General features: G+C 46.0%; 1 protein-coding gene across 4 annotated transcripts; it reads left to right on the top strand.

Annotated features, from left to right (window-relative positions):
- The first annotated feature begins 1143 nt into the window (after positions 1-1143).
- Positions 1144-14859, top strand: LOC109882482 (exonuclease 3'-5' domain-containing protein 2). Of its 4 annotated transcripts, XM_031829369.1 has the most exons (11): positions 1144-1960; positions 5582-6127; positions 6394-6522; positions 6658-6785; positions 8253-8379; positions 8692-8990; positions 9270-9376; positions 10307-10442; positions 11270-11432; positions 11935-12137; positions 12307-14859. In XM_031829369.1, exons 2-11 carry the CDS (start codon positions 5741-5743, stop codon positions 12521-12523), a joined length of 1896 nt encoding a protein of 631 aa, XP_031685229.1. In that variant the 5' UTR covers positions 1144-1960; positions 5582-5740; the 3' UTR covers positions 12524-14859. The 4 variants fall into 4 exon arrangements, with proteins under 4 accessions (XP_031685229.1, XP_031685232.1, XP_031685231.1 ...); XM_031829372.1 differs by lacking the exon at positions 1144-1960 and having other exon boundaries at positions 6011-6127; positions 6226-6522; XM_031829371.1 differs by lacking the exon at positions 1144-1960 and having other exon boundaries at positions 6016-6127; positions 6282-6522.
- Positions 14860-27834: the final 12975 nt, after the last annotated feature.

Below are 27834 nucleotides of genomic sequence, written 5' to 3'. Positions count from 1 at the left end.
CCGTGTGTTCCCTGTGTTCCGTGTGTTCTGTGTGTTCCCTGTATTCCGTGAGTTCCCTGTGTTCCGTGTGTTCCCTGTGTTCCGTGTGTTCCCTGTGTTCCGTGAGTTCCCTGTGTTCCGTGTGTTCCCTGTGTTCTGTGTGTTCCCTGTGTTCCGTATGTTCTGTGAGTTCCGTGTGTTCTGTGTGTTACGTTAGTTCTGTGTGTTCCGTGTGTTCTGTGAGTTCCCTGTGTTCCGTGAGTTCCCTGTGTTCCATGAGTTCCCTGTGTTCCATGAGTTCCCTGTGTTCCGTGAGTTCCCTGTGTTCCGTGAGTTCCCTGTGTTCCGTGAGTTCCCTGTGTTCGGTGTGTTCCGTGAGTTCCCTGTGTTCCCTGTGTTCCGTGAGTTCCCTGTGTTCCGTGTGTTCTGTGTGTTCCGTGAGTTCCCTGTGTTCCGTGTGTTCTGTGTGTTCCGTGAGTTCCCTGTGTTCCGTGTGTTCTGTGAGTTCCGTGTGTTCCGTGAGTTCCCTGTGTTCCGTGAGTTCCGTGAGTTCCCTGTGTTCCGTGAGTTCCCTGTGTTCCGTGAGTTCCCTGTGTTCCGTGTGTTCTGTGTGTTCACTGTGTTCACGATGCCTTTCTTTGACTCTGCTACTAGTGATTTACATATATTTTAAAAAGTAACTTTACCTGCACACTGCTAAATTAAGTGAGATTAACAGGTATTTGTAATAGGAGTTTTTTTTCTTCCAGAAGACAGTTATTAATTCAAGTCTTCATGAAACATGAAAGTAATCAATTGGAAATTGCCATGTGTTCATATTTTTCTGACTTCCAAGTCAATTTGATGCCATGTAGGTAATTGTGTAAGATGTATTTTTTAAACCTCCTGCTTTGGGCTGGATGTTCATACATAATCTATGAGCAGAATTACTGTTTACCTAAATTAGCCTTGAAATCGACTTTTCTGGAAGCTGTGCAGTGTCATGTTCCGACATTTTTGACACATTGGCCAGCACCCACCGAGCAATTTGAGGTCCAGCCAATGGCCTTCGGCCCCTAGCCATTTGATTGACAGCTAGCATTAGCAAGACTCGCACACAGCAGAGAGAGAGATCATTGACGTCCTGCACATATCTGCACACATATGACGTAGTACACCATTTTCAGGGACCTGTTTGGGCACTTGAATGCTACTTTCAGAACAACTGGAAAATCTCTAAGATATGTGTTATTCTGTTCCTCACCTCCTCTGACTGCGTGGGGCCGTTGTCATGACAACGTCCCCTTGTCCATCACATGGAAGCGAGAGGGATAACTGGGACCAACATCTGTCTTCTCCAGCAGGTGCCGTTTTTTCGCATGGAGGTCCATGGGGGGTCCATTATTATTGTTGTTGTTGTTGTTGTTGTTTTTTTAATGTATGGCATATTTTCTACGTGTGGCTCTTTTGATCGAATATAAGTTTCGTAATTATTAGGTTGTTATGTTACTGATATAAGTATGATATATTGGAGTTGGTCGTCACTAGTTCGCACAGCCACAAAGTCATTAACCCCACCAATTTCTACAATTTATCTTCATAAAATGTGATGTGAAACCTTAACCACAGTGTTAAACTTATCCCTAACCTTAAATGAAAACCACAAAGCGAATTTTAGTTTTCATGAATTCCTACGATGTAGACTGTCGTCTTTGTGGCTGTGGTAACTAGTGGAAACAGTTGTGCCTGTTGTTCAGTGATATCTGCCCTCTGATTGGCTAGAATGGGTTCCACCTGATTTTTGCTCCTCCCAAATGGCTTCTATTTTCGAAGACGTTTATTTTGGTTGTTAGAACGGTCACTACATTATCTGGATAATGTCATGGATAATGTGTCCGTCATAATAAATGGACCCGGAAGAAGAACCTCAACACCACCACAAACCAGTGGCCATGTGCAGGAAGGCAGCGCTGCGTTATGGTGCGGACGTGAAACACTGAAGGTAGGTGAACGTAAATAAACAAGCATCAAATGTCAGTCCAGAGAAGGACATTAAAGTTGGTAACTGATGTATCTTGTCTAGTAGATTCACCTAAGGTTGTCTGTGCTAGTTAGTACAGTAGTTTAACGTTAGCAAGCTAAGCTTCACTATGAAAAGGTCTCGCATGCTCCTGTCTCGCACGCTCCTGTTAGTTTGTGACAACCACCGCAACATGACAAACTAATTGCTATTTTACATTTAGATTAGGTCTCTGACTAACTCGTTTATAATTGTGGAAACCACATTAGCTAATAGGTTAGCTGACTGACACACTTCATTATCTAGCGACATCAGTCATCCAGTCTTTAGAAACATCCGGATTTATTTTAGCAACGCTTATTAGTACCGGTAGCTGTTAATCAAACTTGTCCAGCGACCGGACTAGTTTGTACCAGCTAACTAGCTACACTTGTAAACGACAGTGAATTACACAATGTTGTCTCCGCTATTATATACCCTGCTGTTTGCAGTCCCAAGGGTCGGATTCACCATCAAAAGCATTTATCAACAGAGGCATTTCCATCATCTCTAGAAACACTAACCAGTCGCCGGGTTGAATGTGTCATTTACTATCAAATAAGCATTAAAAACAGAAGGCTGAAATTCAGGGCGTTCACACATCTGCAGGAACCCCACTTGATAGTGTTTAAACTGGGGGAGGTGAGGCTCAGTGCAGTCTGGTATTACATGACAGCCCCCGTTAATTATATATATATTTTTTGTATGAACACAGTGTAGAAAACAATCTACTAATCGCTCAGTTTACAGCGCAGACAACACATCTCAACATAGAAAACCCTTGATAAATATTATCAAAGGACTGGGGCAACAACGGCATCTACACCGTGTCCTTCGTCCCCGGTCTGTCGGCCACTGGTTTCCCCCAACGAGGGTGAGGGCAGGAGCGACACCATGTACTTGTTAATAACTACCTAGTTAACTAGCGCACGGTGTCCTTAATTAGCGAGTTAACTAGCGCACGGTGTCCTTAACCCTTACCTTAACCAGTACAAAATGTCAACTTCAATGGGGTAACATCAGAGTTGATGTCCCAAGGATGCCAGATATCAAGGACCAGACTGGGTTTTGACCTGAGGTGATATCAAGGACCAGACTGGGTTTTGACCTGAGGCGATATCAAGGACCAGACTGGGTTTTGACCTGAGGCGATATCAAGGACCAGACTGTGGGTTTTGACCTGAGGTGATATCAAGGACCAGACTGTGGGTTTTGACCTGAGGTGATATCAAGGACCAGACTGGGTTTTGACCTGAGGCGATATCAAGGACCAGACTGTGGGTTTTGACCTGAGGCGATATCAAGGACCAGACTGTGGGTTTTGACCTGAGGTGATATCAAGGACCAGACTGTGGGTTTTGACCTGAGGTGATATCAAGGACCAGACTGTGGGTTTTGACCTGAGGTGATATCAAGGACCAGACTGTGGGTTTTGACCTGAGGTGATATCAAGGACCAGACTGTGGGTTTTGACCTGAGGCGATATCAAGGACCAGACTGTGGGTTTTGACCTGAGGTGATATCAAGGACCAGACTGTGGGTTTTGACCTGAGGCGATATCAAGGACCAGACTGTGGGTTTTGACCTGAGGCGATATCAAGGACCAGACCGTGGGTTTTGACCTGAGGCGATATCAAGGACCAGACCGTGGGTTTTGACCTGAGGCGATATCAAGGACCAGACTGTGGGTTTTGACCTGAGGCGATATCAAGGACCAGACTGTGGGTTTTGACCTGAGGCGATATCAAGGACCAGACCGTGGGTTTTGACCTGAGGCGATATCAAGGACCAGACCGTGGGTTTTGACCTGAGGCGATATCAAGGACCAGACCGTGGGTTTTGACCTGAGGCGATATCAAGGACCAGACCGTGTGTTTTGACCTGAGGCGATATCAAGGACCAGACCGTGGGTTTTGACCTGAGGCGATATCAAGGACCAGACTGTGGGTTTTGACCTGAGGCGATATCAAGGACCAGACCGTGGGTTTTGACCTGAGGCCTTCCTCTTGACACCGCTTGGCTCCAACAAACTGCTTTCCTTGTCCTAACCTTTAACCTCAGTCTCCTAACCTGCTTCGTCATTTTGGTATTTTTTTATATTTTTTTACTTTACCTTTATTTAACCAGGCAAGTCAGTTAAGAACAAATTCTTATTTTCAATGACGGCCTAGGAACAGTGGGTTAACTGCCTGTTCAGGGGCAGAACGGCAGATTTGTACCTTGTCAGCTCGGGGATTCGAACTTGCAACCTTCCGGTTACTAGTCCAACGCTCTAACCACTAGGCTACCCTGCTACCCTGCCGTATTGAAGTGGTGTGAAGTGTGTCTGAAAAGAGTTTAGTTAAACTCTAATGCAGTTAACATTTCCAATTCTGGCATCTTTAATTGTTTTTGCTTGTTTTCTTCAACCAAGATACAAATGCTGTTTAATTCTTTTTTATAAAAGCTTTGGTGGCATCCTATAGAATCTGGGGGGCATCAACATTTTTTTTTAAATGAATAGATCATATGAAATTTAATTAGTTAAACTTCAAATTAAGCACAGAATGTAGGATTTTGTAGTAATGAAATGTTGAAACTCCATCTTGTGGCTCTTTCAGTAGATGGAATTGTGGCCTAATCTTGCCTAACGGAAGGGCCGGCCCTGCTTAAGGACCGCCATTCAAACCCTCAACCCTTTTAACAGGTGTTTCATATGAAATGCTCTGGACAGCCCTGACTTTGGCCTCCTCGTTCTCGTTCACCCTTGCTGGGCATTTCCAAAGATGTGGCTTCATGGTTCCTACCACAGTTGGAACATGTCACATTTTCTTCACTTAAAAAAAACAAACAAACGCATCATGATCTTTTCTACAACTTGGACATCTCTGCTTCTCCCTCCCTTGATCAAACTGTTTTGGTCTTGGAACAAATGCTCTGACTCTGTAGTTGATATTATCCCAACTGCACTTGACTAGGGAGAGACTCCATATCAACAAAAGAACAGATACTCTTGACTTTTTCATTATTCACATGATTCATCCGACGAGCATCAATCACTCCAGGAATCTCTGCAACATCAACTTCCCACAAAGATGCCAGATATTCATGTGTTGACATGTGACTATAGCAGATGGAGTTGGTCTGTAGTGTGATGTTGACATGTGACTATAGCAGATTGAGTTGTCCTGTAGTGTGATGTTGACATGTGACTATAGCAGATTGAGTTTTCCTGTAGTGTGATGTTGACATGTGACTATAGCAGATTGAGTTGTCCTGTAGTGTGATGTTGACATGTGACTATAGCAGATTGAGTTGGTCTGTAGTGTGATGTTGACATGTGACTATAGCAGATTGAGTTGTCCTGTAGTGTGATGCTGACATGTGACTATAGCAGATGGAGTTGTCAACATCACACTACAGGACAACTCCATCTGCTATAGTCACATGTCAACATCACACTACAGGACATGTGACTATAGCAGATTGAGTTGCCCTGTAGTGTGATGTTGACATTTGACTATAGCAGATTATTTCCCAGGGGATAGTTGTCTTCTACTAACCAATAGTCATTTCTCTTCACAGGCGCCGACGTTGGACAGGACAAATCTTGCTGTTCCCCAATGCTGACATCACCAGTATCTCTGAACAAACTTCAATTCGATCTGTGAAGGTCTACCTACACCCCTCTACACACCACACAACCAACCAGCTCTAACCAAATCGGCACCTCTGAAACCCAAGATGGCTACTAGATTTAATGCCCTGATGGCTACGGTGGTCACCCTGTTGGGGGTGACCTTGGGAGGCCTGTTACTATGGCGACAGCCAACCCTGAGGACAAAGAAGAAGCGTCTAGCTCCGGGTCAGATAGGCGTCAGCACTGGTCCCGTATCAGTGGAACAGCTGGGTCCTGTGAAAGCAGAGCCTGTGGTTGTGGAGCCAGTCGAGTCCCAGCTAACCCCTGGTCAGAGCCTGGACCTCCTCCTGCCTGTTTCACTGCCCCCTGCTGACCAGCTCTGGGCAGTGCAGTCTGTGATGGTGAGCTCTGAGGAGGATTGGGAGCAGCTGTGGCCGTCGCTGCAAAAGGAGCTATCAGTCTACCCCGTCCTCGGGCTGGACTGCGAATGGGTAAGGGCCTGGGCGTACGAGTTCATTTTGCATGTAAAAAGTCTATTTCCTGTCGTAGTCTCCCTCATCCACCCTCTCCGTATTCCCCTCCTTCCCAGGTGTCAGTGAAGGGTCAGCCGTCTCCCTCCTCATCCTCCTTCCTCTCCCTCCCCAGGTGTCAGTGAAGCGTCAGCCGTCTCCCTCCTCATCCACCTTCCTCTCCCTCCCCAGGTGTCAGTGAAGGGTCAGCCGTCTCCCTCCTCATCCACCTTCCTCTCCCTCCCCAGGTGTCAGTGAATGGTAAGTCGTCAGCTGTCTCCCTCCTCCAGATGACTTCCTACTCTGGCCTGTGTGTGGTGGTGAGGCTACAGCTGCTCCGAGGAAGCCAGCAGGACTTTCCCCTGAGCTTGAAGGAGGTATATGGTCCTCTGTGGCTCAGTTGGTAGAGAATTATGCTTTTTAATGCCAGTATAGTGGGTTCGATTCCCACTGGGGACACCAATATTACAATTATGGGTGGATGGCATATATTCTGTTGTATTATTATATAGGTCCTCCGGGACCCCCATGTCCTGAAGGTGGGCGTGGGCTGTTATGAGGACGGGAAACGTCTGACCCGAGACTACGGTCTGTCTCTGGGGAGTACCGTGGACCTGAGATATCTCGCACTACGACAAAGGTACTAATAGAGATTGACTATCAACAAAAGCCCATCTTTTATATAATACAACTGAGTACAAATTTTAATCTTTTTTAATTTACAATCTGTAGAAACTATGAGAATATAAAGGTTTTAGACTTCTTTTTTTTCTTAAACATTACAGCACAGTTGAAATATATGGCAAATAGAAATGAATTTTCAGAGATGGCGGGTCTGAGTGGAGCTGAAGGTTGGGACTAAATACAAATAACATAGATGACTAATGTAAAATATACCGTGTCTGTGAAATGTGGAAACTGGAAGTAGAAGTGTATCTGTTGTCCATTAGTTTACTCCAATTAGTCGAGGGGTGTTAAGGTTAAGGGACAATATAAAGGAAAATATATATATATTTTTTTAAATATACGGGGGGATTGGAAATTATACACACAATTACATTGATAGATTGTAGGTTCTATCTACAATACGAAATATGTACCTCCTAAAGAACAAAGGCATCACGAGATTCTGTTTTGATCAACCGTTTACCCTCCAGATTCTCTCTCAATTCAAGGGGCTTTATTGGCATGGGAAACATTGCCAAAGCAAGTGAAATGGATAATAATTCATATTAAAAATTAAAAATGAAAACATGGCACACTGTGGTATTTCACTCTATAGATATGGGAGTTGAAACAAAAATTTGATTAGTTTTTGAAATTCTTTGTGTGGATTTGTGTAATCTGAGGGAAATATGTGTCTCTAATATGGTCATACATTGGGCAGGAGGTTAGGAAGTACAGCTCAGTTTCCACCTCATTTTGTGGGCAGTGAGCACATAGCCTGTCTTCTCTTGAGAGCCATGTCTGCCTACAGGCGGCCTTTCTCAAATAGCAAGGCTATGCTCACTGAGTCTGTACATAGTCACAGCTTTCCTTAATTGGCTCAGGTCTGACAGAATGTGCAGAAGATCTACAGTTGAAGTCGGAAGTTTACATACTTAGGTTGGAGTCATTAAAACTAGTTTTTCAACCACTCCACAACTTTCTTGTTAATAAACTATAGTTTTGGCAAGTGAGTTAGGACATCTAATTTGTGTATGACAAGTAATTTTAAATGTCATGGCTTTAGAAGCTTCTGATAGGCTAATTGACATCATTTGAGTAAATTGGAGGTGTACCTGTGGATGTATTTCAAGGCTTACCTTCAAACTCAGTGCCTCCGATTGACATCATCGAAATATCCAAAGAAATAAAGGCACAGTCAACTTAGTGTATGTAAACTTCTGACCCACTGGAATTGTGATAAAGAAATCTGTCTGTAAACTATTGTTGGAAAACTTTACTAGTGTCATGCACAAAGTAGATGTCCTAACCGACTTGACAAAACTATAGTTTAACTAGAAATTTGTGGAGTGGTTGAAAAATGAGTTTTAATAACTCCAACTTAAGTGAATGTAAACTTCCCACTTCAACTGTGGTTCTGAACCTGTGTTTTTCTGTGCAGGAAGGTAGTGCTGAACAATGGTTTGAGCCTCAAGTCTCTGGCTGCTGACCTGCTCAATGTGTCTCTGGATAAATCCTTGGCTCTACGATGCAGTAACTGGGAGGCTGACCAGCTGACCCCAGAACAGGTAAACTACACTACTGGTGCTAATTAATACAGGATGGATCCATAGTGGCTGATCCTAGAACAGGTAAACTACACTACTGGTGCTAATTAATACAGGGATCTTGTGGTATGGAAAGATCGTTACTGTTTGAGATCAACTACAGTGCAGTCGGACTGCGACGAATAACTGATCGACAAATCTCCTTGCATCCCAAATATAAGGAACTACTATGTTGTGAAGATGTGCGATCCTCTGACGTTTCTTTTATTTGCTCAGGGATCAAACACGTTGTCTCTGATTTTAACCCCAATCTCTCTGTCTTGTGACCCCAAGATAACTTACGCAGCCCGAGACGCCCAGGTATCCATCGCCCTGTTCATCCACCTGCTGGGCCTCAACTCAGACACCACGCCCTCACCTGACAGTGGGAGTGGCTATACCCAGCTGGCCAATCGCTGCCAGGGCCTGGTAGACACACCCTTCAGGGAGAGGGGTGGAGGAGAGGGAGAGGACGGTAAGAGGAAGAGTAAGAAGCGGCAGCAGCCTACTTTGGAAAGCCCTGGGGACCAGCAAGTACCAGACCCCAGAAGGAACAACAAGAGAAAACCGCTCGGCGTGGGCTACGCTGCTAGGTTAGTGGTGGTTTGTCTGTCCAGGGATCAGGGATCTTCCAAAGCACAAGCCCATGGAGCAGACATTTGTTACTGATCTCTGCAAAATGCCAGTTTTCAGGGTCGTAATACCGAACAATTTGCCTGCCTTTCATAGTAACAATCATCACCCACATTTGGGTAAACCTTTGGTGTAAAAGTAGTGTGATTCTGGCCTTCATTTTAGACTGGTTCATTACATTTTCCTGTGTTAGTCACTAGTCTGATCCCCTGAGGTTCTGTTCGCTCTGCGTGTTGCAGGAAGTCTCCTCTTTATGACAACTGCTTCCTCTATGCCCCGGATGGACAACCCCTCTGTACCTGCGACAAGAAGAAGGCCCAGTGGTACCTGGATAAAGGATTAGGAGGTAGACATACACCGCCTTTTACCCTGCTGGCAGTGCCAACACTGACCGTGGTTTCATATGTACAGTCAATGGGACCGTTGTAGTATTGGTGGGTTCATACTGTAAAATGAGCAGGTAGCCTCTTACACTTGTACACAGGTTGAAAATGGCTCATTTGGGCACTAATAAGCTCCTAAAGTTGGAACGTAGTGGCTGTCCAGTAATGCATCAGGTCAGGCTGTCCAGTAACACATCAGGTCAGGCTGTCCAGTAACACATCAGGTCAGGCTGTCCAGTAACACATCAGGTCAGGCTGTCCAGTAACACATCAGGTCAGGCTGTCCAGTAACGCATCAGGTCAGGCTGTCCAGTAACACATCAGGTCAGGCTGTCCAGTAACACATCAGGTCAGGCTGTCCAGTAACGCATCAGGTCAGGCTGTCCAGTAACGCATCAGGTCAGGCTGTCCAGTAACGCATCAGGTCAGGCTGTCCAGTAACGCATCAGGTCAGGCTGTCCAGTAACGCATCAGGTCAGGCTGTCCAGTAACGCATCAGGTCAGGCTGTCCAGTAACGCATCAGGTCAGGCTGTCCAGTAACGCATCAGGTCAGGCTGTCCAGTAACGCATCAGGTCAGGCTGTCCAGTAACGCATCAGGTCAGGCTGTCCAGTAACGCATCAGGTCAGGCTGTCCAGTAACGCATCAGGTCAGGCTGTCCAGTAACGCATCAGGTCAGGCTAAAATCAGAAGTGTAATGATTATATTGTCTTGTCGTGTAAACTGTTCTCACCTTTTGGTCATATAATTTTCCCCTAAGTTCCAAACTTTTCCCTTTACATTTTTATGTTCATACTTTTCATATTTATTCTGTGAGAAACATTTAAATTTAGGCCCCCTATCCACGTGGGCCAATTTCAGTTCAAGTTGACTCTTCTCCTGTCTTCCTCTAGTGGTGCAGAGTGAGGAGCCCTTCATCGTGCGTCTGCTGTTTGAGCCTTCTGGACGTCCAGACTCCCAGCAAGACTACTACCTGACTGCCAAGGAGAACCTGTGTGTGGTGTGTGGCAAGAACAACTCTTATATCAGGTGAGGAGAACCTGTCTCGTATCAGGCGGGACGGGGCCTCGTATCAGGCGGGACGGGGCCTCGTATCAGGCGGGACGGGGCCTCGTATCAGGCGGGACGGGGCCTCGTATCAGGCGGGACGGGGCCTCGTATCAGGCGGGACGGGGCCTCGTATCAGGCGGGACGGGGCCTCGTATCAGGCGGGACGGGGCCTCGTATCAGGCGGGACGGGGCCTCGTATCAGGCGGGACGGGGCCTCGTATCAGGCGGGACGGGGCCTCGTATCAGGCGGGACGGGGCCTCGTATCAGGCGGGACGGGGCCTCGTATCAGGCGGGACGGGGCCTCGTATCAGGCGGGACGGGGCCTCGTATCAGGTGGGTTAGACATTGTTAATATAACTAATAAGAGGTTTGTCCCGATTCACCACCCTTTTCTCAGTGTACTTGCACCATCCCCGTGGTGAAGTTGCGATGATGGGATTGGTTTAGGCATTAGCTGGAGGAGTTCCCACCGTCGTTAAAGGTGGAGAATCGGGACTTGGCCAAAGAAGACCTTTATGTTGCAGCCATGACAGTCCATCCTAGTGGGGTAGGAAGTGGACGTGACTATTTAGCGGTGGTAGTTCCCTCTGCGTTGAGGGCCGACTGGTTCCCCTCTGCGTTGAGGGCCTGTAGTGTGAACTTGTTCCCCTCTGCGTTGAGGGCCGACTGGTTGCCCTCTGCGTTGAGGGCCGACTGGTTGCCCTCTGCGTTGAGGGCCGACTGGTTGCCCTCTGCGTTGAGGGCCGACTGGTTGCCCTCTGCGTTGAGGGCCGACTGGTTGCCGTCTCATCTTACCCCCCTACAGGAAGAACATCGTTCCTCAAGAATACAAACGTCACTTCCCCTCGGAGATGAAGGACCACAACTCCCATGACATCTTGCTGCTGTGCACTTCCTGTCACGCGGCCTCCAACGTGCACGACGGCTTCCTGAAGCAGCAGCTGGCTGATGAGTATGGCGCGCCCCAGGTAGGGCTGGGAAGTGTGTGAGAGTGATGAGTATGGCGCGCCCCAGGTAGGGCTGGGAAGTGTGTGAGAGTGATGAGTATGGCGCGCCCCAGGTAGGGCTGGGAAGTGTGTGAGAGTGATGAGTATGGTGCGCCCCAGGTAGGGCTGGGAAGTGTGTGAGAGTGATGAGTATGGCGCGCCCCAGGTAGGGCTGGGAAGTGTGTGAGAGGGTTGGGAATTGCGAGGCACCTCACCATAGGATATTATCACCATACTGAGGCGTTGTCATGTATTCTGATTCTGTGTGAATTTATATGCATCGCTATTCTATATTTAGTCATTTTATTGTGATTTGATATATTGATTTTATGTTCCAAACCTTGTCTGCTGCAGAGGGACAAGAGAAGTTGAGACTAACTTTCAATCAGTCATGAAAATAAAAGTGTTAAAACCATGTTGGCTCAGAGTATCAATATATTGTTGAGATATTCAACTGTGTGGATATTTATCCTCCCCTCCCTAGGGGTGTGAGGAGGGCGTATGTCTCCTGGAGGACTCTGACCGCAGGAGGGTTCGTTCTGCAGCCCGAGCCCTGCTCACCGTGGGGGCTGGGCTTCCAGAGGCCAGGAGAGATGAGCTACAGAAGGTCATAAGGTGCTTCTTCAACGACACTGACGTGGAGCTGACTCCTGAGACACTTCAGAGTGCTGCAGACCTGGAGACCAGGTGAGGGTCTGCTCTGTTAACCTGACGAGCATGGGCCTCCTCTCTGAGCCGGTTCCTATCGAGATGTTTAGTTCTTGGACGTTTGCCCTGCTTCTTCTTGCTCTTTGGTATCCAGGTATCTGAGTTTTAATAATGAAGAAATTGATTTGATTACCCTGCCCTCTCCCAGGATCTTCAATGAGAGCTACGTTCCCCACGGGCTGAAGGTGGTGAAGGCGACCGCCGAGCAGGGCCTGAAGGGATTAATGGAGCTGGAACGCTGCTGGAGGCAACACTTCCTGTCTACCATGACACCTCGCTACCTTCCTTCTCTCTGGTCTGTCAACCACAACCACAACAAGTTACTACGCAAGTACGGAGAGGACCTTCCCATCCAGCTTAACTGACCTACAGTCACCATACCACAGTCTGGTTCTCAGGCTGGATCTGTCTGGTTCCCAGGCTACATCTGTCTCGGTTTGTCTGGTACCAGGCTGATCTCATCAGCTGTTGCAGCAGCCTCTACCTGGGGATTACACAGTATCCCAGAGAACCGACTAATGCCTACAGGTGAAGGGTTGGATTCTGTGTGTTCAGTGCCTGTGATCCTCCTCAGTCTGGCTGGACGAGGACATCTGTTGCTCTGATCTGATTGTGGTGCCTTACATGTTAAATGCCAGACAGACTGTGCTCGTGGGCCCAGCAGGACGTATTGGCTGCCTTACTGACAAATTGGCACCCTGTTCTTTTATATAGTGCAGTACATTTTGAGATCTAGAGCCTGAGGAGAGAGACTGCCTTGTTGTTCTGACCGAGGTCATATAATTCTGTGTCAAGAACACTAACTGGAGACGATGGTGCAGAATTCATGATGAAATCCTATTGAATAAAAACCTAAAAAAAACACTGGTTTAGGATCGTAACGATACCAGTATCCCAAGACTCTGAGGTATCGTGGCAAGGAAAAGAACCTGAAACAGACTTAATTTCCTGAGAGTAAACAGTCCTAATGCTGTCAACCAGAATCACATGTTTATTTTCCTACAACAGACAATATTTTACATCCAGTAGATTTTAATGACGCAATAGTTCAGTCTGCTTTGTGTTTTCCTTGTTGCCATGGAAATACCAGGTATCGTACTCTCACCGTAGTGGTATTGTGACGATCCCTGCTATGGTTCGGTTTCCCAGAGTTAAAACTAGTCCTAGCCAGAAAATAGCGTAGGAGACTAGACTTCATCTAGGCCCAGGAAACGTGCCCCATACAGTGCATTTTAGGAAAGTATTCAGACCCCTTGACTTTTTCCATATTTTGTTAGTCTTATTCTACAATGGATTAAATTGTGTTTTTTTTTTTTTTTTCCCCCTCATCAACATATGATGTTGCCGTCGATTTAGGAAGCACCCCACACATCTCTAATTGTACAACTGACTAGGTGTGTGTGTCTCCCCCCCCCCCTTTCCTTTCTCATAATGACTAAAGCAAAACTTGTTTTTAGACTTTGTTTTTGTTGCAAATGGATTGATTTATTTGACATTTTTAAATATCACATTTACATAAGTATTCAGACCCTCTACTTTGTTGAAGTACCTTTTTTGGTAGTGATTACAGCCTCAAGTCTTCCTGGGTATGATGCTATATGAGCTTGGCACACCTGTATTTGGGGAGTTTCTCCCATTTCCTCTCTGCAGATCCCCTCAAGCTCTCCTGTGTTGTCATTGCTTAGGGTCGTTGTCCTGTTTTGAAGGGGAACCTTCACCCCAGTCTGAGGTCCTGAGCGATATGAAGGTTTTCATCTCTCTGTACTTTTTGTTCTTTCCCTCGATCCTGACTAGTCTCCCAGTCCTTGCCGCTGAAAAACCTCCCCACAGCTTGATGCTGCCACCACTGTGTCTCGACACAATCCTGTCTCTGAGCTCTACGGACAATTCCTTCGACCTCATGGCTTGGTTTTTGTTCTGATATGTCCTGTCAACTGTGGGATCTTATATAGACGGTGTCTTTCCAAATCATGTCCAATCAAGTTGTAGAAACATCTCAAGGATGATCAATGGGAAACAGGATGCACCTGAGCTCAATTTAGAGTCTCATAGCAAAGTGTCTGAATACTTGTGTAAATAGGGTATCTGTTTTCGTTTTATGCATTTCTTAACAGTTCTAAAAACCACTTTGTCATTATGGGATATTGTGTGTAGACTGATTTATTAATTTAATCAATTTTAGATTAAAGTTGTAACAAGTCATGGGGTCTGAATATTGACCCGTTTCAGAAAATCATGTATTTTAGACTAAGCTGGAACCTGCTCTTAGTTATCATTAAATATGAGTTATAATTTCCCCTGCGGGTTTTCAGTTCTAAAGATAATTACTTGGCATTTGTACAGGATTCAAGTTTGCTTGGCGACGGTAGCTTTAAAAATAATGTTTTTAACACGACAGACTTCATTTTGTCGTTTAATTTTTTTATGGATCGGACAAAGCTATAAATTCAGTAACTGATCAGCCGTTATGAATTGATGCCAAATGACGACCAGACATTGAATGTCTGAAATGGCTCCCTGTACGGTGCCTTCAGAGTATTCACCACCCTGTTTACACATTCTGTTTCAGCCTGATTTATTTTTGTTAAATGTGTTACTTATTAGTTTTATTTGTCACTGACCTGACACACAATGTCAAAGTGGAATTATTTTTTAAAGTTATTTTTTACAAATGAATTGAATTAAAATTGAAAAGCTGAAATGTCTTGCATCAATTATTCAATCCCTTTATGACCCAACTAAGTTCAATGTGCTTAACAAGTTGCATGGACTCACTCTGTAATAATAGTGTTCAGCATTGACTACCTCATCACTGTTCCTACTTAACTAATCAATATATTTTTATACCCCTTTGACAGAGTATTTTATGTAGATAGATTTTCTTTTTTTATCCCACTTTGTAACACAATGTTAAACGGTCAATACTTCCTGAAGGCCTCACTTCCTCCTGTACTGTATGGAGACGCCCCAAATGATACCCTATTCAATACTTCCTGAAGGCCTCACTTCCTCCTGTCCTGTATGGATACGCCCCAAACCCTATTCAATACTTCCTGAAGGCCTCACTTCCTCCTGTACTGTATGGAGACGCCCCAAATGATACCCTATTCAATACTTCCTGAAGGCCTCACTTCCTCCTGTCCTGTATGGATACGCCCCAAACCCTATTCAATACTTCCTGAAGGCCTCACTTCCTCCTGTACTGTATGGATACGCCCCAAATGGTACCCTATTCAATACTTCCTGAAGGCCTCACTTCCTCCTGTCCTGTATGGAGACGCCCCAAACCCTATTCAATACTTCCTGAAGGCTCTGTATTGCACGACATTTGACCCCTATGAATTAGGGCTGTGATGATACCAGTATCGTGAACAGGATGCTATTTCAGACACGGCCTGTCTCTCAGGTTCAATGAGCCCGAAGTCCCTCATATACTGGATGTATTTCCTGGTTGTGACCTCACTTCCTCCTGTACTGTATGGATACGCCCCATTGGTACCCTATTCCCTACATAGTGCACTACTTCTGACCAGGGCACATAGGAACCATAGGGCTCTGGTCTAATGTAGTGCACTATATAGGGTCCCTGGTCTAAAGTAGTGTACTATATAGGGAATAGGGTGCCATAGGGCTCTGGTCTAAAGTAGTGCTCTATATAGGGAATAGGGCTCTGGTCTAAAGTAGTGCACTATATAGGGAATAGGGCTCTGGTCTAAAGTAGTCTACTACTGGCCCAGGAGTGGGAAGGTGAACGGAAAGGCTCTGGAGCAACGAACCGCCCTTGCTGTCTCTGCCTGGCCGGTTCCCCTCTTTCCACTGGGATTCTCTGCCTCTAACCCTATTACAGGGGCTGAGTCACTGGCTTGCTGGGGCTCTCTCATGCCGTCCCTGGAGGGGGTGCGTCACCTGAGTGGGTTGATTCACTGTTGTGGTCATCCTGTCTGGGTTGGCGCCCCCCCCCCCCCTTGGGTTGTGCCGTGGCGGAGATCTTTGTGGGCTATACTCAGCCTTGTCTCAGGATGGTAAGTTGGTGGTTGAAGATATCCCTCTAGTGGTGTGGGGGCTGTGCTTTGGCAAAGTGGGTGGGGTTATATCCTTCCTGTTTGGCCCTGTCCGGGGGTGTCCTCGGATGGGGCCACAGTGTCTCCTGACCCCTCCTGTCTCAGCCTCCAGTATTTATGCTGCAGTAGTTTATATGTCGGGGGGCTGGGGTCAGTGTGTTATATCTGGAGTACTTCTCCTGTCCTATTCGGTGTCCTGTGTGAATCTAAGTGTGCGTTCTCTAATTCTCTCCTTCTCTCTTTCTTTCTCTCTCTCGGAGGACCTGAGCCCTAGGACCATGCCCCAGGACTACCTGACATGATGACTCCTTGCTGTCCCCAGTCCACCTGGCCATGCTGCTGTTCCAGTTTCAACTGACCTGAGCCCTAGGACCATGCCCCAGGACTACCTGACATGATGACTCCTTGCTGTCCCCAGTCTACCTGGCCATGCTGCTGCTCCAGTTTCAACTTCCACCTGACTGTGCTGCTGCTCTAGTTTCAACTGTTCTGCCTTATTATTATTCGACCATGCTGGTCATTTATGAACATTGAACATCTTGACCATGTTCTGTTATAATCTCCACCCGGCACAGCCAGAAGAGGACTGGCCACCCCACATAGCCTGGTTCCTCTCTAGGTTTCTTCCTAGGTATTGGCCTTTCTAGGGAGTTTTTCCTAGCCACCGTGCTTCTACACCTGCATTGCTTGCTGTTTGGTGTTTTGGGCTGGGTTTCTGTACAGCACTTTGAGATATCAGCTGATGTACGAAGGGCTATATAAATACATTTGATTTGATTTGATTTATATAGGGAATACTCCAGTCCAGTTGGTGGTGGTAAAACACCTTAAAGTTGGTTGCCAACCTCCATATAAAGAAGTCTGGAGGAGAGATCACTAGAAACGAACTCAGTTTCCCCTTTTATCTGTGGATTAGTTGTCGGAGTAGAGAACACACGATGTTGTGTGACTCAAAATGGGTAAAACGTCTACAAAGATAAAGAAAAAGGAGGCAGGTGGCCTAGTGGATGGGGGAGGCAGGTAGCCTAGTGGATGGGGGAGGCAGGTAGCCTAGTGGATGGGGGAGGCAGGTAGCCTAGTGGATGGGGGAGGCAGGTAGCCTAGTGGTTGGAGGAGGCAGGTAGCCTAGTGGTTGGAGGAGGCAGGTGGCCTAGTGGTTGGAGGAGGCAGGTGGCCTAGTGGTTGGAGGAGGCAGGTGGCCTAGTGGTTGGAGGAGGCAGGTGGCCTAGTGGTTGGAGGAGGCAGGTGGCCTAGTGGTTGGAGGAGGCAGGTGGCCTAGTGGTTGGAGGAGGCAGGTGGCCTAGTGGTTGGAGGAGGCAGGTGGCCTAGTGGTTGGAGGAGGCAGGTGGCCTAGTGGTTGGAGGAGGCAGGTGGCCTAGTGGTTGGAGGAGGCAGGTGGCCTAGTGGTTGGAGGAGGCAGGTGGCCTAGTGGTTGGAGGAGGCAGGTGGCCTAGTGGTTGGAGGAGGCAGGTGGCCTAGTGGTTGGAGGAGGCAGGTGGCCTAGTGGTTGGAGGAGGCAGGTGGCCTAGTGGTTGGAGGAGGCAGGTGGCCTAGTGGTTGGAGGAGGCAGGTGGCCTAGTGGTTGGAGGAGGCAGGTGGCCTAGTGGTTGGAGGAGGCAGGTGGACTAGTGGTTAGAGCAGTAACCGGGCCAGTAACCGAAAGGTTGCTAGATCGAATCCCTGAGTTGACAAGGTAAACATCTGTCCTTTTCCCCCTGAACAAGGCAGTTAACCCACTGTTCCTAGGCTGTCATTGTAATAAAGAATTTGTTCGTAACTGACAGGCCTGAGTGTACGCAGTGACTCACATGAGTTTAGCTTGTTCCTGATTGGAGATATTGATTGTTCCAACCAGACACAGTTCAGTTGAAAGAGAAGCCATTTCAAAACAAATCACTGTTTTAATGATCCTCTTCACCACAAACACACTATGGACTACATTATTCATTTTTGATTTATTTGTAAAAAATCACAGTTTTTAATCAAGTGTGTAAAAAAAAAAAATACAAAAACCGTTGTTCTTTACATTTCACACATGACGTTCAGCTCCGAGGGAATGGTTTTTTTTCACATTTAATTTAAGTTTTTACAATCTAAGGGCTGGATTCAATCCGTAGCGCTGATCTACGGCACGATGGAAGTTCAAAGGCAATGCTCTTGTGTTATCGATGACTGTACAGTCGTGGCCAAAAGTTTTGAGAATGACACAAATATTAATTTTCACAAAGTTTGCTGCCTCAGTTTGTATGATGGCAATTTGCATGTACTCCACAAATTAGTATTTGTGTCATTCTCAGAGCTTTTGGCCACGACTGTATTCACGGTAAACGGTGCTGCGTATGTAGACTCAATCTGAAATAACCTTTACCTTGAACTTCAGCGGTACGGATTGAATCCAGACCCTTATTTTGGCGGAGGCCTCTTGATTTAGCCTTTGGAACAATCTGTCAGTCAAATGGTTTCTGTCTGTCTAGTGGAATCAGTATATAACACAGGCTGTCTCAAATCACAAACTTATAGATGCACTTCTTCTGGGTCCTGGTAAAAAAAAAAGTTGTGCACTATAATAGGGAATAGGGTGCCACAGGGCTCTGGTCTAAAGTAGTGCACTATATAGGGAATAGGGTGCCATAGGGCTCTGGTCTAAAGTAGTGCACTATGTATAGGAAATAGGGCTCTGGTCTAAAGTAGTGCACTATATACAGTGCCTTGCGAAAGTATTCGGCCCCCTTGAACTTTGCGACCTTTTGCCACATTTCAGGCTTCAAACATAAAGATATAAAACTGTATTTTTTTGTGAAGAATCAACAACAAGTGGGACACAATCATGAAGTGGAACGACATTTATTGGATATTTCAAACATTTTTAACAAATCAAAAACTGAAAAATTGGGCGTGCAAAATTATTCTGCCCCCTTAAGTTAATACTTTGTAGCGCCACCTTTTGCTGCGATTACAGCTGTAAGTCACTTGGGGTATGTCTCTATCAGTTTTGCACATCGAGAGACTGAAATTCTTTCCCATTCCTCCTTGCAAAACTGCTCGAGCTCAGTGAGGTTGGATGGAGAGCATTTGTGAACAGCAGTTTTCAGTTCTTTCCACAGATTCTCGATTGGATTCAGGTCTGGACTTTGACTTGGCCATTCTAACACCTGGATATGTTTATTTTTGAACCATTCCATTGTAGATTTTGCTTTATGTTTTGGATCATTGTCTTGTTGGAAGACAAATCTCCGTCCCAGTCTCAGGTCTTTTGCAGACTCCATCAAGTTTTCTTCCAGAATGGTCCTGTATTTGGCTCCATCCATCTTCCCATCAATTTTAACCATCTTCCCTGTCCCTGCTGAAGAAAAGCAGGCCCAAACCATGATGCTGCCACCACCATGTTTGACAGTGGGGATGGTGTGTTCAGGGTGATGAGCTGTGTTGCTTTTACGCCATGCCGTTCATCGCCGTTTCCATCTTCCCTGCGACCTGTCAGGAACTGCGATGAGTAACAGCGTAGCCGACGTTGCTACCATGACAACGACCATGAGGACAGTAATGTCTCTCCATCGCAGGTCTTTTTAAATGAACGAAAGCAGTTTTTACAATAACAAGAAAATATCTTAAAGTGTTTAGTCCAAATACTGCTGGAGTCAACTAATAAGATAATGGACGACCTGACCAGAGAGGTCCAGAACCTGAAGAACAGTTTGCAGTTCTCCCAGGGTCAGCACGGTGAGTTGAAACAGAACAGCAGTTCTCCCAGGGTCAGCACGGTGAGTTGAAACAGAACAGCAGTTCTCCCAGGGTCAGCACGATGAGGTGAAACTGAACAGCAGTTCTCCCAGGGTCAGCACGATGAGGTGAAACAGGAGAACAGCAGTTCTCCCAGGGTCAGCACGATGAGGTGAAACAGAACAGCAGTTCTCCCAGGGTCAGCACGATGAGGTGAAACAGAACAGCAGTTCTCCCAGGGTCAGCACGATGAGTTGAAACAGAACAGCAGTTCTCCCAGGGTCAGCTCGGTGAGTTGAAACAGAACAGCAGTTCTCCCAGGGTCAGCACGATGAGTTGAAACAGAACAGCAGTTCTCCCAGGGTCAGCACGATGAGTTGAAACAGAACAGCAGTTCTCCCAGGGTCAGCTCGGTGAGTTGAAACAGAACAGCAGTTCTCCCAGGGTCAGCACGATGAGTTGAAACAGAACAGCAGTTCTCCCAGGGTCAGCACGATGAGGTGAAACAGGAGAACAGGCAAGATGACAGCAATCTGTAAGTCATTGAGAGAGGACATCAGTTCTGTGTGTGAATCCATGATAACAATGATTGTCCCTCGAGATTTATCCATGAAGGCGGAACAACATGGTTGTGGATGGAATTGCAGAATCTCCACATGAGACCTGAGTTCCATGGTTTCAGGGGCAGGCAGCAGAGCTGTGCCCAGGTGAGGAGGCAGGACTCTGGGGCTGGTCCTCGGTCTGAAGGGGCATCACTAGGGTCTCTCAACGGAGAGGACTAGGCACAACAATGTATGCGGAGAGGTCATTTAAGGATCTACTAGATTGACAGCACATGTCCTCTGTTGTAGGGTTTTGTCTGTTATGCAAAACGGTCTGCGCTGAGTCCTCTCCTGACCTCTCTTCTAACGAATCAGTAAGTGTGTGTGTGTCCGTGTGTGTGTCAAATCTCTGAATAATTGTGTGTTAATCACGCAATCTGCCAACTCAACTCTTTTGTTTTGGTTCAGTAGCACCCGGAAGCACATTCCTCCCGGGTGGTAGATCGGTTAGATCCTCCCGGGCGGTAGATCGGTTAGGCCCTTCCCCGGGTGGTAGATCGGTTAGACCCTCCCGGGCGGTAGATCGGTTAGACCCTCCCGGGCGGTAGATCGGTTAGACCCTCCTGGGTGGTAGATCGGTTAGACCCTCCCGGGCGGTAGATCGATTAGACCCTCCCGGGCGGTAGATCGGTTAGACCCTCCCGGGCGGTAGATCGGTTAGACCCTCCTGGGCGGTAGATCGGTTAGACCCTCCCGGGTGGTAGATCGGTTAGACCCTCCCGGGTGGTAGATCGTTTAGACCCTCCCGGGTGGTAGATCGATTAGACCCTCCCGGGCGGTAGATCGGTTAGACCCTCCCAGGTGGTAGATCGGTTAGACCCTCCCAGGTGGTAGATCGGTTAGACCCTCCCAGGTGGTAGATCGGTTAGACCCTCCCAGGTGGTAGATCGGTTAGACCCTCCCAGGTGGTAGATCGGTTAGACCCTCCCAGGTGGTAGATCGGTTAGACCCTCCCGGGTGGTAGATCGGTTAGAACCTCCCGGGTGGTAGATCGGTTAGAACCTCCCGGGTGGTAGATCGGTTATAAATCGGTTAGACCCTCCTGGGTGGTAGATCGGTTAGACCCTCCTGGGTGGTAGATCGGTTAGACCCTCCTGGGCGGTAGATCGGTTAGACCCTCCTGGGCGGTAGATCGGTTAGACCCTCCTGGGCGGTAGATCGGTTAGACCCTCCTGGGCGGTAGATCGGTTAGACCCTCCTGGGCGGTAGATCGGTTAGACCCTCCCGGGTGGTAGATCGGTTAGACCCTCCCGGGTGGTAGATCGGTTAGAACCTCCCGGGTGGTAGATCGGTTAGACCCTCCCGGGTGGTAGATCGGTTAGACCCTCCCGGGTGGTAGATCGGTTAGACCCTCCCGGGTGGTAGATCGGTTAGACCCTCCCGGGCGGTAGATCGGTTAGACCCTCCCGGGTGGTAGATCGGTTAGACCCTCCCGGGTGGTAGATCGGTTAGACCCTCCCGGGTGGTAGATCGGTTAGACCCTCCCGGGTGGTAGATCGGTTAGACCCTCCCGGGTTAGACCCTCCTGGGCGGTAGATCGGTTATACCCTCCCGGGTTAGACCCTCCTGGGAGGTAGATCAGAAATACAGTCTAGCAGCAAAGAAACATCTAAGAACTTTATCAAAAGATCTGATTAAAATAACATTCTGATAAATAAAGCCATGATTTGGTTTTTATAATGATTATATAATCTATTGTCAAATATGATCATGTATAATGTTTGACTGGTTATGATTTTAATTGAACAGATATTTCAAATCGATTGCCAATACAAGTAATTCCTGGGTTAGTTTAATCTCATATTCCATAATATACGCTACATGACCAAAAGTATGTGGACACCTGCTCGTCCAACATCTCATTCCAAATTCATGGGCATTAATATGGAGTCGGTCCCCCTTTGCTGCTATAACAGCCTCCTCCACTCTCCTGGGAAGGCTTTCCACTAGTTGTTGGAACATTGCTGCTATAACAGCCTCTACTCTTCTGGGAAGGCTTTCCACTAGATGTTGGAACATTGCTGCTATAACAGCCTCCACTCTTCTGGGAAGGCTTTCTACTAGATGTTGGAACATTGCTGCTATAACAGCCTCCACTCTTCTGGGAAGGCTTTCCACTAGATGTTGGAACATTGCTGCTATAACAGCCTCCACTCTTCTAGGAAGGCTTTCCACTAGATGTTGGAACATTGCTGCTATAACAGCCCCCACTCTTCTAGGAAGGCTTTCCACTAGATGTTGGAACATTGCTGCTATAACAGCCCCCACTCTTCTAGGAAGGCTTTCCACTAGATGTTGGAACATTGCTGCTATAACAGCCCCCACTCTTCTGGGAAGGCTTTCCACTAGATGTAGGAACATTGCTGCTATAACAGCCTCCACTCTTCTGGGAAGGCTTTCCACTAGATGTCGGAACATTGCTGCTATAACAGCCCCCACTCTTCTGGGAAGGCTTTCCACTAGATGTAGGAACATTGCTGCTATAACAGCCTCCACTCTTCTGGGAAGGCTTTCCACTAGATGTTGGAACATTGCTTGAGGGACTTGCATCCATTCAGCCACGAGCAATAGTGAGGTCTGGCACTGATGATGGGCTATTAGGCCTGGCTCGCAGTCAGCGTTCCAATTCATCCCAAAGGTGTTTGCTGGGGTTGAGGTCAGGGCTCTGTACAGGCCAGTCAAGTTCTTCCACATATATCTCAACAAACCATTTCTGAATGGACCTCACTTTGTGCACCGAGGCATTGTCATGTTGGAACAGGAAAGGGCCTTCCCCAAACTGTTGCCACAAAGTAGGAAGCAAAGAATCATCTAGAATGTAATTGTATGCTGTAGCGTTAAGATTTCCCTTCACTGGATCTAAGGGCCCGAAACATGAAGAACAGCCCCAGGCCATTATTGTGCCGACGTTGCTTCCAGAGGCAGTTTGTAACTCGGTAGTGAGTGTTGCAACCGAGGACAGAACATTTTTATGTGCTACGCCCTTCAGCACCCGGCGGTCCGGTTCTGTGAACTTGTGTCACCTAACATTTTGTGTCTGAGTTGTTGTGGTTCCTAGATGTTTCCACGTCACAATAATACCACTTAGAGTTGACCAGGGGGCAGCTCTAGCAAAGCAGACATTTGACGAACTGACTTGTTGGAAAGGTGGTGTCCTATGACGGTGCCACGTTGAAAGTCACTAAGCTCTTCAGTAAGGCCCTTCTACTGCTAATGTTTGTCTATGGAGATTGCATGGCTGTGTACCCGATTTTATACACCTGTCAGTAACAGGTGTGGCTGAAATAGCCAAATCTACTCATTTGAAGGGGTGTCCATATACAGTCAGATGTTTTCTCAGAATATCATAATGTATCTGAAGGTTCCTCCAATTCCGTCCTCTTAAATTAAAATCTGTCAAATTCTATATATTTTTTTTACTTAAGAGTGGAGCTATGACGTCAGTAGATGCCCTTCATTTGGTATGAAATACTAACTATGTCTCAAGCATGTCTGCCATGCATGAGACTGGAATAAAACTCCCTGGCGATGAGAACTGGTGCATGTACACAGATTGTTCTCTGCAAGACATGAAGTTTCAAATACAACGCATTTATACGTCTCTATAAACACGTTTCCATCCACAGTTTTTAAAGACAGCTGTGATGGAAACAGGACGTTTCTGTGTAATTTTATAAAATGCCGACAGATTATTTGTTCACCCGACACGGTGGGATCTTTTTGTGTCTGTAAAATTAATTATGAGAGAAATATCGGTGGAAACGCCTTTATGCGCAAATGCGGATATAATAACCATCATACAGACGTGTAGAGTCACGTGATGATATGGTGAGTTGTCATCCCACTACGACTCAGGAAACCATGCACTTTATTAGGCGACAGGTGTAATAAATTACGATGAACCTCACAGGGTGGTGAAAGTGCACGGTGATGAGCTTGATGCTCCTTAACAATAAATATTGAGGTTCTTATTCTGGTGACGAGATGATCGACTGCCTTTAGACAACTGAAAATATTTTCGCTCTTATCCAGACTAGTACCTGCACTGTACCTGCTAGCTGATGATAGAGCGCAGATGCCAAGACCAGAGTAGGCACATTTTGATATTTAATGCAACAGTTTTTGTGAGTTGAAAATGCGATGAAAACACGTCAAACTTTCGTTTTATTCGGTACATGAAACCTTAAGCGGAAAAGTACATTTCGTATGCACTACGTCATCACGCATATTTTTATCCGGAAAAGGATCACATTTTTTTTAATGTGGATTCTATAATATTCTAATGAAAATCTGTCGCGAATCGGATGGAAAACTAGCAATAGAGTACATGTTTAATTAAAGACATATGGAAACATACATGAAAGTTGCATCATGAAGGCAAGTTGTCCTGCAAACAAGGCATGTGTGTGTGTGTGTGTGTACAAGAATAGTAAACAAACAAAAATGTATTAGTCCCAACAAGGTCAAATGCTATTACTAGAGGGTTTGGGGTTAAAGTTATGTTTAGGATTAGGAGCTAGGATTAGTTTTAGGCTTAAGTTTAGGTTTGGGGTTAAGGTTAGGAAAAATAGGATTTTGAATGTGACTGAATTGTGTGTCCCAACAAGGTTTAGTTATACAAGACTGTGTGTGTTACTGGTAATTATAAGGTAACAAATCAAACAGGGGGTATTCTTGTGTGCAGATGTGTGTGTCTTGCGATGGGGGCGTGTCGACACATCGTTAAGGTCCTTCAGTCCATCCAAAACTATTTTTTTTGTGTGTTCAAAATAAACAAAGAATAATCCTGCTGCATCATGAACATAAAACTAAGAAACATCCTTCCTTCCAATGGCAGTGACGGCCTTAGATTCAGGGGTTTTGGAGAAGTAGAGTATTTGTGTAACAGTATAACTTTAGACCGTCCCCTCGCCCATACCCGGGCGCGAACCAGGGACCCTCTGCACACATCAACAACAGTCACCCACGAAGCATCGTTACCAAGTTAACAAGTGACGTCACCGAATGAAACGCTATTTAGCGCGTACCTCCGCTAACTAGCTAGCTATTTCACATCCGTTACACTTGGAACATGGAAGTCATTGAGCAGGAGTCTGAGGAGGCTTTTACAGGATGGGTAAATGATGGTAGGTGGGTGGTGAGTTATCTCAATACCAAATCATTTCTGGGTAAAAAAAAATAAGCAGCTTTGGTTTTAGAAATGGTGGTGGGGGGGGGGGCATAACTTTTTAATTACTATTACTTAAACACTCCAAACAGCTGACCCGACCACTCAGAGGTGTCCACATGGTCCTAAAGCACACCGTTGCCTCGTTTTGTATCGCTTTCTAATTATTTCTAAAAAAATAAGCAGCTTTGGTTTCAGAATGTGTGTGGGGGGGGGGATGTCCCCCTGTCCCCATTGAAAGTTGTGCCCCTGAAAATAAGTACCTTACTGTAATTGTTCTCAATTAAAATGGTCAAAAATTCTAATAAAAAATAGCTTCTTAGCAAAGAGCAATTTCACAAGAAATAATTTTGCTAGGACTCTCTGGGAGTGGTCTGAGTGGATGGGAAAACTGAAAACTAACTGTTATTGACAGAGAGGTTTGGAGCTCTCTTTCAGATTGGTCTTTTAACTCATTTACCGCACGGTGATGTCACAGTGGAACGCCAAAACTCCATCCCACCAAAACACGCTGGCATTTCAGGCGTTCTTTTCTCTTACCCTAAATGGGCATTATCATAATGTTCATGATTTCACAGTATTACTTCAACTTCATAGTGTGGAAATATACACTGCTCAAAAAAATAAAGGGAACACTAAAATAACACATCCTAGATCTGAATGAATTAAATATTCTTATTAAATACTTTTTTCTTTACATAGTTGAATGTGCTGACAACAAAATCACACAAAAATTATCAATGGAAATCAAATTTATCAACCCATGGAGGTCTGGATTTGGAGTCACACTCAAAATTAAAGTGGAAAACCACATTACAGGCTGATCCAACTTTGATGTAATGTCCTTAAAATGAGGCTCAGTAGTGTGTATGACCTCCCTACAACGCCTGGGCATGCTCCTGATGAGGTGGCGGATGGTCTGTGCCATCCTGGATGAGCTGCACTACCTGAGCCACTTGTGTGGGTTGTAGACTCCGTCTCATGCTACCACTAGAGTGAAAGCACCGCCAGCATTCAAAAGTGACCAAAACATCAGCCAGGAAGCATAGGAACTGAGAAGTGGTCTGTGGTCACCACCTGCAGAACCACTCCTTTATTGGGGGTGTCTTGCTAATTGCCTATAATTTCCACCTGTTGTCTATTCCATTTGCACAACAGCATGTGAAATTTATCAATCAGTATTGCTTCCTAAGCGGACAGTTTGATTTCACAGAAGTGTGATGGACTTGGAGTCACATTGTGTTGTTTAAGTGTTCCCTTTATTTTTTTGAGCACGATATATATATATACACACAGTGCCTTGCGAAAGTATTCGGCCCCCTTGAACTTTGCGTCCTTTTGCCACATTTCAGGCTTCAGACAAAATTATTATTTATTATAAAAAATTTCAGTTTTTGGTTTGTTAAAAAAGTTTGAAATATCCAATAAATGTCGTTCCACTTCATGATTGTGTCCCACTTGTTGTTGATTCTTCACAAAAAAATACAGTTTTATATCTTTATGTTTGAAGCCTGAAATGTGGCAAAAGGTCGCAAAGTTCAAGGGGGCTGAATACTTTCGCAAGGCACTGTTTATACACACACACACTAAATAAAAGGGGCACAGTGCATTAGGAATGGACACAGTGAACAAAACATTAAGAACACCTTCCTAATATTGAGTTGCACCCCCTTTTGCCCTCAGAACAGCCTCAATTCATCAGGACATGGACTCTACAAGGTGTCCAAAGCGTTCCACAGGGATGCTGGCCCATGTTGACTCCAATGCTTCTCACAGTTGTGTCAAGTTGGCTGGATGTCCTTTGTGTGGTGGACCATTCTTGATACACGCGGGAAACTGTTGAGTGTCAAAAAAACAAAAAAAGAGCAGCGTTGCAGTTCTTGACACAACCTGTGTGCCTGCCACTTACTATCATATCCCCGTTCAAAGGCACTTAAATCTTTTGTCTTGATCATTTACCCTCTCAATTGCACCCATACACAATCTGTCTCCAGGCTTAAAAAGCCTTCTTTAAAAACTTGTCTCCTCACCTTCATCTACACTGAATGGTCAGGGTCAGTCTGCAGCATAGAAAGAGCAGGTGTTCCTAATGTTTTGTCCACTGTGTTTAACACAACCACGAACAG

This window comes from Oncorhynchus kisutch, linkage group LG7 (assembly GCF_002021735.2).
Source record: "Oncorhynchus kisutch isolate 150728-3 linkage group LG7, Okis_V2, whole genome shotgun sequence".
NCBI classification, from domain to species: Eukaryota; Metazoa; Chordata; class Actinopteri; order Salmoniformes; family Salmonidae; genus Oncorhynchus; species Oncorhynchus kisutch.
This window is presented reverse-complemented; position numbering and strand designations above follow the sequence as displayed.

Coding starts and splice junctions, on each gene's coding strand:
- LOC109882482 (XM_031829369.1), top strand. CDS start 5,741: ATGGCTACTAGATTTAATGCCCTGATGGCTACGGTGGTCACCCTGTTG. Junction 6,128..6,393: donor TCGGGCTGGACTGCGAATGG/GTAAGGGCCTGG, acceptor CTCCCTCCCCAG/GTGTCAGTGAATGGTAAGTC. Junction 9,377..10,306: donor CCTGGATAAAGGATTAGGAG/GTAGACATACAC, acceptor GTCTTCCTCTAG/TGGTGCAGAGTGAGGAGCCC.